At 38.2% G+C, this 13265-nt stretch overlaps 1 protein-coding gene across 9 annotated transcripts in view; it reads right to left on the reverse strand.

Annotated features, from left to right (window-relative positions):
* NEB (nebulin) overlaps nucleotides 1–13265 on the reverse strand; it is a 96529-nt gene that overhangs the window by 81779 nt on the left and 1485 nt on the right. For all 9 annotated transcript variants that reach the window (XM_039379016.1, XM_039379013.1, XM_039379011.1 and 6 more), the window contains exons 3-25: nucleotides 12273–12482; nucleotides 11636–11743; nucleotides 11046–11150; nucleotides 10635–10739; nucleotides 10428–10532; nucleotides 9890–9994; nucleotides 8947–9051; nucleotides 8652–8759; nucleotides 8134–8250; nucleotides 7393–7494; nucleotides 7203–7310; nucleotides 6996–7100; nucleotides 6530–6628; nucleotides 6211–6315; nucleotides 5121–5228; nucleotides 4278–4589; nucleotides 3563–3769; nucleotides 2772–2876; nucleotides 2533–2640; nucleotides 2090–2401; nucleotides 1283–1489; nucleotides 822–926; nucleotides 100–207 (exon numbers count right to left, since the gene is read on the reverse strand). In XM_039379016.1, coding sequence (XP_039234950.1) covers nucleotides 100–207; nucleotides 822–926; nucleotides 1283–1489; nucleotides 2090–2401; nucleotides 2533–2640; nucleotides 2772–2876; nucleotides 3563–3769; nucleotides 4278–4589; nucleotides 5121–5228; nucleotides 6211–6315; nucleotides 6530–6628; nucleotides 6996–7100; nucleotides 7203–7310; nucleotides 7393–7494; nucleotides 8134–8250; nucleotides 8652–8759; nucleotides 8947–9051; nucleotides 9890–9994; nucleotides 10428–10532; nucleotides 10635–10739; nucleotides 11046–11150; nucleotides 11636–11743; nucleotides 12273–12482 — 3159 coding nt within the window. The remainder of the gene's footprint in view (nucleotides 1–99; nucleotides 208–821; nucleotides 927–1282; nucleotides 1490–2089; nucleotides 2402–2532; nucleotides 2641–2771; nucleotides 2877–3562; nucleotides 3770–4277; nucleotides 4590–5120; nucleotides 5229–6210; nucleotides 6316–6529; nucleotides 6629–6995; nucleotides 7101–7202; nucleotides 7311–7392; nucleotides 7495–8133; nucleotides 8251–8651; nucleotides 8760–8946; nucleotides 9052–9889; nucleotides 9995–10427; nucleotides 10533–10634; nucleotides 10740–11045; nucleotides 11151–11635; nucleotides 11744–12272; nucleotides 12483–13265) is intronic.

Genomic DNA, 13265 nt, shown 5'->3' on the forward strand with positions numbered 1-13265 from the left:
AAAGAGACTTCATATATTTGGCATCTAAAATTGAATTGTGCCAAGAATTGAACTCTTTACAACACCTAAAATGGGTCATTTTTGATTTGAAGAACTTACATCACTGGCAATTTCCCTGGAAGCTTTGGCAGCTTTAATAGGGATGGCATCAACTCTGAGGTCGTATCCTTTCTTCCTGGATTCTTCAAATGAAGATCTGTACATTTTCTGCCAAAAGAAGGAGAATCATCTTTAAAAAAGCAAAAAAATTGCATGTTTTCCACATGGACAAATATTGGGGAAAAGTTATATCTACAAGGATGTCAGAATAAAAAAAAAAACAAAAAAAAGTCACAAATATGTCTCTTTCTGCCCACATTAAATGCACAATTTCAAGCAATATTTAATTTAGCAGGTGCAGATTTAACAACTGGTTACCAAAACCTGTCTATAATTTCACCTATTACCAAAAGAACAGGTGCAATCTGCAAGAATGTTCAGTCCAGTACAAAACCTTGTGCATGGGCAAATAAATTAATAAATAATAAATGCATTAACAAACATGAATAGTACTCAAACTGTACTATCCTGTTAGCAACTGTTATATTTTAATGACCTACCTGAACATTTCATCATCTGACTATAAATAATGTGGGTTTTACTTGGCTACTTTTGGTATTTAATTTTGGGGAAGGCAGTAGGGAATAGTAAAATTAATAACCTTTTGGGAAATAATTACATTTTAGCAAGGTGAGAATTAGAGAGACTTATTTTTGCTGTCATCTCACCTATTCCTAATAAAAAATTAAAAGCAAGGTCAGAGCCTTACAAACAGTACTCACTTCACTTATGTTAAATGCATTTGCTTTTGCCAAAACAATCTGAGGAATATCTGGGGTGATGTGAATTTTCTTTTTGTCTTCTTCCCAGGCTTGTTTGTACTTGTGCTGGAAGGATTAAAAAAAAGGATGTCAGCATCTCTATTTATTAAATAAAACAATTTAAAAGGCTATTACCTATTTGAAATATTTTGAAATGTCACCTCACCTTGACACTGAGGTGATACTAAATATCTCTTATTTGTTTTTATCTTCTTATCCTTACCTTTTATATTTTTTATTTTATTATTAACATTTATCCTAACAATTTGTCTCTTTATTTTAGCACCTAAAATATCCTCATTAACTGCAAAAAAATCGATGGTTTCTAAAACTGTGCCTACAATAAGATTGACTCTTACATCAGGTAGAGTTTGTTTCTTACTTTTGCAAACCTAAATGGATTTTGCTGACCCCTTTCTCACCTCATCCATGATTTTGGCATTATTTAAAGCCAAGACCATGTTCATGGAGTCCATGGGAACAGAATATTTCAGCTTGTCCGGGTGCTGCCGATATTTCTTCTCACTGACGATCTCCATGGCTTTTTTGTTCTTCTCAGCTTCCAGGGAGCCCAGTGGGAGCCACCCAACCCCCTTCATGGTTTCATCATACTCTGCTTTGTATTGATTCTGGAGGCAGAAAGAAAAAACACCCCACACACATTAAAAAAATCCGTAAATCCTGATACTTCTTCCTGTTTGTAAAATTTGGAAGCACAAGATAAAAGCTATTAATGAGAAATTAGGCTTTTCCTGTGTTGGCCTGCACACAACTATTGCTCCTAAAGAGCCTGGTGGGACCTGTAAGAAGTAAATATCCATTTTACTTTCATAAAATTACTTATTCTTGAGCTGAAATTCTTTAGCAATAGGTATAATTTCATATTTCAGAGTCTGGAAAAAACAAAACAGCTATAATTGAAGAACTCATTTAATTTACTACCTTTTAGTATATAAGCTGAACTAATTCAACTAAGAAAATAGTATTATTTATCTTAATATTTATTTCAGTTGTTCCCTGCTAGTCAGGTTCCCCAGACCTTCCCAGCTACACATAATTCTGATAATCTTTGGAAAATAAATGGTTCCAGACCGGTCACATCCCAACCTACTGTTAATCCAATATCATAATACATATTGGATTATAAATCCATACAATCTCACAGTGTGCTTTCATGAATGAAGCATGGCTGTGTTTGCAATGCAAAGGTTGAAGACCCTCTTACTCACATCACTTTGCAGCTGCATCATGTTTTTGGCCAACTCGATGCTCATGGCATCGGGCAGGACGTTGTAGGTGTGGATCAGGTTTTTGTAGTTGGCATTTGTAGCCACTTCCTGGGCTTTCTTGGCTGCCACCACACTGACCATGTCCACTGGGGTTTGGAAACTGGTCTTGGCCTTCTCATAATCCTTCTTGTATTCCCGATCCGACTGCATCTTGGCCACCTGCATGAAGTGCACCAGCTTGGGGTCGTCCTCGAGGCTGCGGAACCCGATGTGCTTCCCCTTGGCTTTCTCATAGGCCAGTTTGTACTTGTACTGAGGAACAACAGCAAAAAACTTCAATTCCAAACTGCACTGTTAAGCTCAGTCTTACCACTGAAAACATCACAGGACCTCAGGTCGGGCCGTTTAAACTGAATTGCAGTGAATGGCATCCCCCAACTCACATCGCTGGCGATGTCCCGGGAGGTTTTGGCAGCTTTGATCGGGATGGCATCAGGCTGCAGGTCATAGCCCTTCTTCTTGTCCTCCTCCCAGCCAGCTTTGTAGAGTTTCTAAGTCCAAATATAAAAGAGAACAAGCATTACAAAGGCAGAACTACATCTGAAATTAAACAGTTTTTCAAAAGACATCAAAACGACACCAGTTTTTGATCTCAGTGCCCAGCGTGAGCACAGGAACTCACATCACTCATTGTGAGCTGGTTCACTTTACACTGCAGGATTTCTGGGGTATCTGGCATAACGTGGATGGTGGTCTTCTCTTTGTTCCATTTATCTGTGTAGAGCCTCTGCAATGAAAAGGTCACCTTCAGCATTGAAAAGGTACTGAACTCTTATTTAATGAATTTGCTTTTGTTTTGCTCATTTGCAAGAATTAATATTTTACAGAAAGTCCCATAAGCATCATAAATAACCATCACAAATATGAGTGCTGAGGGACAACGTTATCTCCCTCCTTTCTTTAGTACTTTGAGAAATTTGTAAAGTATGTTTTGAGAACTAATAAATATTGCAAATGGGAATTCTTCCCTGCTTTAATGGAAAGAATGATTTTTATTTCACAGATGCTTTTTGCATGGTAGACATGGAATAAGGATCAGTGGTGTCCCAGATAACTATGGATAAATGTAAAGAACTCCACTTTTCAAGGAAAATTGTACAAAACTGACAGAATTTCAGGGGTTTTTCAGCTCACTGATAATTAAAACTTTCTACAGAAAAAAGCCAAAGTTACTAAAGCACTTTAAATTGCAAGAAGACATCTTTAATCACATACACAAACAAGAAATCTTTATTAACAGATGAGGAAACTCCCTTAATTATGAACAGTCTGAGGCTTCCATGACCTCTCAGTGTCCAGTCTTAACCAAGCAACCATTACAGCCACTGGAAACTTCAACAGTTTCAGTGAGAATGCACAACTTTACAAGACCCAAACTCTGGCTCATCCATGACCTCTTGAACAACTTCTCACCTTGTTCATGGTCTTGGCATTTTGTTTGGCAAGCACTTGCTCCATGGCATCCGTGGGGATGGAGAACTTCAGCTGGTCGGGGTGTTGCCTGTACTTCCTCTCACTGAGGATCTCTGAGGCTTTTTTGGCCTTTTCTACCTCCAGGGACCGGATTGGTACCCAGCCAACTCCTCTCAACCAGTTATTGAAGTCAGATTTGTACAAATTCTTTTAAAAAGTAAACAAGGAAACATAGTGAGGCAAAGAAAACGACAATATTTCTGTCATTACACAGAAACACAAGTAAGGCCGCAAAACTTCTCCTGGTCGTCCATTTTTGAGGGGAAATTTAGACCTAAATAAAACTTAAATATAATAAAGTCAGTATTTAGACCCCATACATAACCCATGATCTCTGACAGGACAAATAATAATCACAGTAATAACACATTGTAATTATAAAATGACATGAATTTGCTGGGAATTGGAAAATATGCAGAGATATAAAGAAAGTTGTTACTCACTAGATAAGTTCCCTAGAGCTTATCAGCTACACACAATTCTGATAATCATTGGAAAATAAATGTTCCAGATCAGTCACCTACATCCCAATCTACTGTTAACCCAATATAATATATATGGGATTATATAAGTGATTTTTTTTAGCCTTAAAAGATTAATAGTGTAACACACTCATTATGAGAAGAAAATAACGAGCTGATTAATGATTACATACATCACTCTGAAGCTGCATCGCGTTCCTTGAGAGCTCCAGGTTGACAGCATCAGGCAGGAGGGTGTAATTGTGGATTGGCTGCTTATAGCCCATGTTTGTAACCACTTCCTGGGCCTTCTTGGCCGCTGTCACACTGAACATGTCCAGGGGAGTGTGATATTTGGTCTTGGTGACCTCATAGTCCTTCTTGTACTCGCGGTCCGACTGGATTTTGGCCACGTTCATGTAATGAACAAGTTTGGGATCGTCCTGGAGGCTGCGGTACCCGACCTGTTTGCCTTTGTCCTTCTCGTAGGATTCCTTGTACTTGTACTGGAGACACAGGAAAAGAGAGGTTTGCCCACTTGGGAAAGAGGAAACATACTTCTGATGATTTTAAAACACTGAGTTGCAAAGTATTAACCATTGCAATTCATTCTACAATCTCACAAATTGTATGTACATGCCCTCCCTCACCATTGCCACTGACATACGATATTCCACTGCCATGGACTTCTAACCCCTAGGGACATTCAGCTTTTAATTAAGATATTATATAAACTATGATCTAATAATAATCGAATAATAAAACAACAATATAATATAATATAAACTAAAAGAATAAATTTTTGAACCCCCTCACCAAACAATCAGATACCCCAATATTCAATTGGGACGTTGAAGAGGGGGGTGGAAGAGTCACTTGCAAGCTTTTGCTAAAGCAGAAGGACAGGTCTCCAGCAATTAAGAACACAGCATAGGTTAATAATAATAATAATAATAAATAAAGTTTGAAATGAGCTGGTGAATCCTTGAAGCAGACAATATGCTACAGAAAGCTGCAGTGCTGTAAATGACACTCACATCACTGGCAATATTCCGAGAGGCTTTAGCTGCAATAATGGGAATGGCATCAGGTTTCAGGTCATATCCTTTGGCAAGGGTTTTCTTCCAGTCTGCTTTGTAGTTGGCCTTGGAGGGGAAAAAAAAGAAAGGAATTCACAATGTTAGGAGCAGCAATTTTAACCAAGTGTTTAAGTCATTATTTTTATTACAGTTACGGAACCAAAATATTCAGTTTAGTCTGAGAAATTTCAAGGAAAAACATTCACCTGCACAAAAACTGCAGTTCTATTTGGATAAATAAATCTGCTACAGAGACAATCATTAACTCCACAAGCATTTTTCGTAATTTTTATTTAGAACAACTCCATCAGTGGCATTTTTGCAAAGCCTTTTGTCATTTGACTGAACCTTCAGAAATTTTTTTCCTGTGGTGTGAAACGACTGAAGAAAGCAGTCTGGCTGATTTTTTACTATCAGTTTGGACAGAATATTTGCATTTCAAGGCTATTAAAGGTGATAGCAGCTTTTGTCTAGCTCCTGGAAGGCCGATAATGCCACCAAAAATTTAAGATCGTAAAGGCAATACAATTGATACTGTCAGTGGAGATCTTTATGGTGTTGGATGGATGCAAGTAGGGAGGGAAAGCAGGCAGACTGGTAGCTGAATGGCAGGAAAAAGCATTCTTATCTTCCTAGTGGAATTCCCCTTTGAAAGCCCAGCAGCAGGAAGCAACATGCAGAGACCTTGTAATGCTTGCCCGTGTAATGGTTTATATAAAAATAAATTATATAAGTCTCCTAAAGTACAGGAATCTGAATAACATCATCCTGGTTTTCTCACTCAGTTTATAGCAGTAAAGTACTGAAATGTGTTTATGCTCATGAATGCTCAAACAGCTCAAAAATTTGCTTAACAAGCACAAAAGCAAAAGTTGAGCTGAATTCAGAGCTTGGGCATTTGGGATAGGAGAGGAATAGCACCACTCTTCAGATCATATCCCCTTGCTTCGAATTCTTCCAATCCCATTTTGCAACAGTTCTCGAAGAAAAGGTGAACTTAACAGAAACTTCATTTGGATCAAGAGCTCTAAATTCCAAATATACTCACATCACTGATGTTGTAGGCATTAACTCTGGCCTGGATGAAATGGGGCACATCAGGAGGGAGGTGGTACTTGTGGATTATTTCTTCACCTTTGGATTTATACAGTATCTGCCAAGAAAAATAAAGAAAGAAATTTAGCAGCCCAAAATTTAATTGTAGATTAAAAAACTATTAAAAAAAGATGTGATTTCCAGGTGATTTTCCACTGGAACTGTGAATATACGCACACAGTCACCTAGACATTTATTTCAGGAGTTCTCTTAAAACTGGATGATGAAGTGAGAGAGGGCAGAAATTGGTAATGTTTGCTGAGTTTACTTACATCACTCAGCTGTTTGCTGTTGATCTCTGCTTGCTTCTGTACTGGAGAGTCAGTGACTGCAGTGAATTTGATTTGATCAGGATGCTTTTTGTAGGTGTGCTGAAGGAAGATAAAAAATACATTGGCAGAAGAGGCATAAAAAGTATTTTCCAAGTACTGACAAAGTAAATAAAATTATGAATAAAGTAACTTAAGTACTTTCAAAGGATTAATTTTAAAATATGTTGAGTTAAGCAGGTGAATGCTTGAGGTTCATTCTTCATTTTGGAACTATTCCTTTAATTGTATGGTTTTACTCATTAAAAATGGGATTGTGCAATATCTGTCTCAAACACTAGATGTCACAAAAGGCTCTAAAATAGGGATGGAGGTTTTTAAAAGTCGCTTAAGCTCATCAAGCCAAATTGAAAAGCACTGAAGTTAAGAGGAATCACTCAGGTAATTTCTACTCCTGTTCTTTACTTACGTCTTTGCATTGCTCCAACTTCTTAATCGCTTCATACTCTTGAGTTATGGTCTGGGGGAAGTAGCATTTTGTCTTTTCCTCCTCATAATCTGCTTTGTAGTTTTTCTAGGAGCAAAATCAACATTCAGTAAGAAACCACAACTGAAAGGAAGTGGTTTCTCTGAAAGGAAGGTGTGGGGGGGAAAACAGAACAACGGCCACACTCACATCGCTCTTCATAGCTTCGACTTGCATGCAGTGCGTGTGATGTGGGTCCTCAAAGCTGCCCAAATAGTGCCCCAAAATATTCTTTTGATAGGCCTCCTTGTATTTCACCTGGGAAAACAACCCTGAGTTGATAAACAAAAGTAATCCAGAGGGTCAGGACTGAAGGACACAACATAAATCAAATACGTACGTCGCTGAAATTCTTCAGAGCGGCATCGGTCTGGAACTTGGGGGTGTCACAGTAATTCATCTTGTTGCCTTTTGACTGTTCATAGGCTTCTTTGTATAATTTCTGCAAGAGAAAATAAGGTCAGATAATGCAGGAGATTTCACTGCAACTCACCCACAGCACGTTAAAAATTGCAAGAGGAAACCTGTGAAATGGTTGCAAAGAGAAGATTTCCCGCAGGACTGAGGAACAGCTGGTACTATTTTCCCAATGATTTTTTAAAGTAACTTTTTTTTAGGTTTGTAAGGGAAGCCAGAAAGGTCTGACTAATGGTTTTTGAAGTTCTGACACTGAAAAATATGTAATCTCTTTCCATGCAGATGAAAACAGCAAGAGAAGGCTGAGAAGGCTGTTACAGTGAGTAACCAGAACACAACATATGTAAAAGTACCACGTATTTTATCATGATTGTACCAGTTGAAATTCCTTAAACCAGTAAGGGAAGAACTGCCCTCTTGTGATCCATTATCCACAGGGATCTAAATTAATTATAAAGTAACTAGCTATCCACATGCCACTGCTACAGCCCCACTCATCCCTGGAGAAATGACTCTTTACTTGACCTGTTCTGGCTGGGGGGCACCTCATGACAAATACAAATACAAATACAAAACTAAAACTACTAAGAGATGCAAAGGAGAGGCCTTGGGAAGAAATGAAGAGTTTGGTTTCTTGGACAAGACTGAAACTCATGGTACTTACATCACTGAGAATATTGCCTGCAGCTTTTAATTGCTTCAGCAATGGGTTCTCTGTAGCAGGAAGCACATTATAATCTGCAATAGCTTTCTTCTTTTCATAGTCTGCTCTGTATTTTACCTTGAAAAAAATAAAAACAAAAAGGGCAGGGTTTTAAAAATCAGTATTAAAAGCCAAATGTTCACTAACCTGTGTAAATGCCCAGAGAAGGGATGGCTGCCCCATCCCTGGAAGTGTCCAAGGCCAGACTGGACAGGGCTTGGAGCAACCTGGGCTAGTGGAAGGTGTCAGGGCTGGAACAAGATGGGCTTTAAGGTCCCTTCCAGCCCAACCCAGTCTGGGATATGATTTTAATCTATACTATAATCTTGAATTTTTCAGAAACAAATGCCCCTGGTTACATAACTTCCCATTCATGGTGGCAAGGGACCATGAAAGGTCCTGACAAAACAGATTCAGCACCAACTTGTCTGACTGTGGGACTGTTCTCAAGCTGAGCAAATGGCACAGCCTGAACTCACCTTACTGACGTTCTCTGAAGCTCTCTTATTGGCTTCATACTCGGGGGTTTCAGTCTGCATGAAGTAGATTTGGTCTTTCATGTTTTCAAAGTCTTCCTGGTACTTTCTCTGTTAGGAACAGAGAGACAGAAAACAAAGTATGAAATGCGCTTGCTTTGCAATCAGACACCCACAAAGTGGCTTATTTAGGAAAGGAGAAATATCACCAGAGGAGCAGGCAAATTATATCAGTATTTTCCATGTTAACACAGACAGAGGATAAAGCTGGTCAAGATTCCCTGAAGAATCCACTCACCATACTTAGATTTTCTGCATTCATTTTTGCAATGGCCACGTCATAGCACGGAGTTTGACTCCACTTGCCTTTCACTTTGTTTTTATAGTCCTCATGGTAATTAATCTATAAGGAAATCAAACAATCAAATTTAATCCCCAAGACACAGATTCATTTTCCCTTGACAGGTTTGGTTGTCACAGTTGTATTTTTAAAGTTGCTTCACATTTTACATCTGCCTTCTAAACACTTCAGTAGCTACTGTCAAAACCACTTTAAATATGATTTGACCAAACCACTTCAGGGTTCAGTTACTGCTCTTAGTTCCTCCCCTGACCTAAAAAGGGTAAATAGGTGGCACAAATAATCTGTTTTTGAACAAAGTTATTAATAAGAAAATCTCTCTGTGATACTTCACTAACACATTCCTTTAGTTCTGTTTTCTCACTGCTCACATAATACTGGGACACAGTATTGCCCATTAGTTAAGTAGGAATTTACTGTTATTGCTGTTTATTATTTTACTCATTTCGAAGAATTATGATACTGATCTTGGGGTTTACATGTTACAAAATCTTCTTGATGACAATTTACCTTTTAAACTGTGGAATCATAAGATTACAGAAGTTTTCTCTAAATGAAATTATTTCACCTTCCAAATGGGTTCAGTATATTTTATGAGTGGTTCTGCAACCAGAAGTGAACAGTGTAACTCTCTAATCTTAAGGAGCAGATAATGTTCAATACACAATAAAATAAATAAAATCATGCTTGTCCTAAATTCTGAACTGAGTTAAAATCCTAATTCTGCCTTACAAGATTATACAACTTGGTTCCAGTTTCTTCAGCAACTTTGGTCTTCCTGCATATCTTTTCTTTCTCTTTTTCTTTCTTTAGGTACCTTTTTGCCTCTCTAACTCCCAAAGTGAGGTTTCCACAGGAAAAGCCACTGCATCCTACTCACATTGCTCAGCTGCCTCGTCACCTTCTTGGCCAGTTCCACATCAGGGGGATCTGGCAGGGAGGTAAATTTGGCTTTCTGCTCGTCATGCCCTTTTTTGTAGACAATCTGAAAATGGGGAAGAAACAGAGATTTCCAGTAACTGCCAAGCTGAGCATCAGAACATTCGACTCTGCTCCCACCCCATTAACTGCAGCAGTTCTGCCCACAGCCACTGCAGCGGGAACCCCTTCAATCAGCAGTGAACATCTGCAAAATTCACTGAAATCTTGACCTGAAATCCCCAATTGGAGAGTTCCAGGTATCCAAATATCAGCAAATCCCACAGCCCTGCCAATTCCTGACTTTGCTTATCGCTGGTTTAGAGACAGATTTGCAGACCCACAACGGTGAACTGGACTTAAGAGTCAACCCTGGGAGGGAGTTTCTCCATCTGAAATCATTTTATTCAAATATTTAATTTAAAATATTATAAAACGATAGTGTAGAATAGAAATAATCTACCAAGTTATGCCAGAACCCAACTGTGTTTGGTACTCACATCACTCAGAGCCTTCTGAGCCTGGGCTACCCTCCTGAGCTCTGGGCTGTCGTTGTAGGGATAAAACAGAGTTTTGTCTCCTTCCCACTCCTCAGTGTAGAGTTTCTGAAACCCAGAAGAACACCAGAATGCTCATTCTGAATTAATCTGTGCCTTGGAAAGCTTCTCTCACTTCAGCTGCTTAGAGTTGGGACTGTTTTCTCTTACCTTGCTGAACATGGCTGTGTTTTTTATCGCATTCACAAGCTCTGGAGCATCAGGGGGCAGCAGGTACTTGTCCTTATTCTCCTCCCAGTTCTGTTTATATAATACCTGGAAGGAAAGATCAGCCAGTTGGTCACTCAATCACTACAAAATTATTTACTTTTGTGAATATTGTGTAAATGTTGTGAATAAACTACCCGCTCTTGAGATTATTTCAAAGTGAAAGCCTCAGTCCAGTGACATTTGAAGGCAGCAAATGGAAACATTTAAGACTGTATTTATATTTATAAGATGTATTTATACCAACTTCTCTGCTGTCCCTCCCTGTGCCTCTAAATTGCTGTATAAACATTGCTTTAGCTCAGAACTTTATTCATATCAGCAACTTCACGATCCACAGTCAAACCCACTCACCTTGCTCACTTGCTGGGACACTTTCTTGGCATGTTCTATATCCATGGCCTTTTCATCCACGTGGCAAATAGTCCTGGCAATTTCCCCAGCCATGCGGTATTTAACCTGGAGGCACAAAAACCAACTTATCCTACAGCAAAACTGCTTTTTTTTCTCTTAAAGAAAATCAGAATATCAACGTTTTGACACTTAATGTTGTGAACATCCAAAACCTGAACGGATCTGGAAATGAGGCCTACGGAAACCAATGGATTTGGGGAATTAACTGAGGAAGAAATGCAGCTCTGAGAGAGGTTCAAGAGGTGGGATTCCAAGCTAGAGGTGGTGCCTGTCTGTGATCACAGAGCTGTTTCTAAGAGCACTTCCACTGTCTAATGAGAGGTCCATCCCCAGGATATGCAGTGTAGCTCCATTGCCCAGTCCATTCCCATGTAAACACTGGCTGTAGTGCCAAACCAATGTAGCCAATTCCCATGGCAAAACAGCAGCTTGGTTGGAATTATCACTTCTTATAAAACACTCAAAATTCAGACTTAATTTGCTTCTTACCTACTCACTAAACATTATTTTCTCATGCAGTTGCCACCCACCTCACTGAGCTGGTCCTGCACTTTCTTGATCCTCCGAATTTCTGGGGTATCAACTGTGGAAGCATAAGGCTTTCCTTTCTCTTTTCTAAATTTTTCTTTGTACTTGTTCTGGAAGAAAACAATGACAAACACAAATAAGACACAGCCTGAAGCTCTGACAGAAATCTATTGGCAATTATTGCCATATTTATCTGGTTAGGATAAGAATTTGGGGTGATTATTTAGTAATAGAAACGAGCATTACTCAATTACATTTGCAATTGTGTTTATTTTAACCAATTTACTTTATTCCATCTGAAACAAGAGAAAAAAGTCCATCTCTAACTTCAGTCTGGCTTGGATCACCTTTAATTGATTATATTCTCCTTAGTAGCTTAATATTGATATTAAGCTACTGTTAATAATAATTATATACAATACATAAAAATTATATATATAATTGATATATTAAATCTATAATTGATATTAGTATAGATCCATTATATTGCATAATTAAGAATTGACTATTGATATTATTATTATATTACGTATAAATTTAAAAATAAATTTAGTCTTTTGCAACATAATAATCAAATAATCCCTATGCAATCTTTCCAGGGTGTTCCTCAAGAAATCAAAGACGTGGGACAATCTTTACCTCACTGAATAGGTCCTTCATTTTGTTGCTGTGTTCCAGGTAAGGCGTCAAAAACTTGGATGGGTCCACTTTTGTGCGGATTGTCTTTTTCCTGGCTGGAGGTGCTGCATCCTCCCCAGAAGGTTTGTCCTCCTCGACAGTGTAGGTGGTTGTGGTAGTTTCAGGACCTGTGAACTCTGTGCTGACAGTCTCAGTGATCTCAGTGACCACCTGGGAATAAAGAAATCAAAATAATTACATGCTTTATAGCTCTAAAAATTCATTATTATAAGCATTTTTCACCTCCCTGAGCGAGTAAAAGGATGCTCAGCTTATCCAGATCCACCTGGAGACAAAAAACCAGTGACATTTTTCCTGCTGGGATTATCCATTATTCCTACTACACATCACCCAACCTAAAAAAGCCACAAGGAATTAAATGTCTGGCTGGTTTCTGTATCAAACTCACGTAATTATTCACCAGAGGATCTGGAAGCCTCTGTTTAATATGTATAACTCCCAATGAATTTAAATAGTTTATATTCTTGTTTATCAACGGATAAACATTATTATGGTCTGCAAGCAATAATTTTAACACTATGGTTCTAATGAAAAGCAATTAAAAATAATTATTACAACTTAAAAATGTGCTCCAAAATCACCTAAATGAGAGTCAGATTTTATTTAATATAAAATTTTTTATTAAAAAATTGACTTTAAGGTCAGATTTCTGATAGCTGTTTGCAGCAGTATGAGATAGAACTGAAAATACATCAAGAATTGAACATTTAATAGCTTTGGTTTCTGCACAAGCCTATGCCATAAAGAGTATTTCATGGTAACATAGGAGAGAGTTGAGATATATCTATTTTATAAAGAGAATTTCAAATTGTGGCAACAAATCCTTGGTGACCTAAGTATTTGTTACCAGTGACATAAAGAGAAATCTGCAAACCATCAGTTTTTTTGGGAAATTGCCCAAGGGGAAGGGAAGAGAACTGATACATGTAAAGT

Source organism: Pipra filicauda, unplaced genomic scaffold (assembly GCF_003945595.2).
Source record: "Pipra filicauda isolate LSUMZ 115617 unplaced genomic scaffold, ASM394559v2 scaffold152_size1767362_pilon, whole genome shotgun sequence".
NCBI lineage: Eukaryota > Metazoa > Chordata > Aves > Passeriformes > Pipridae > Pipra > Pipra filicauda.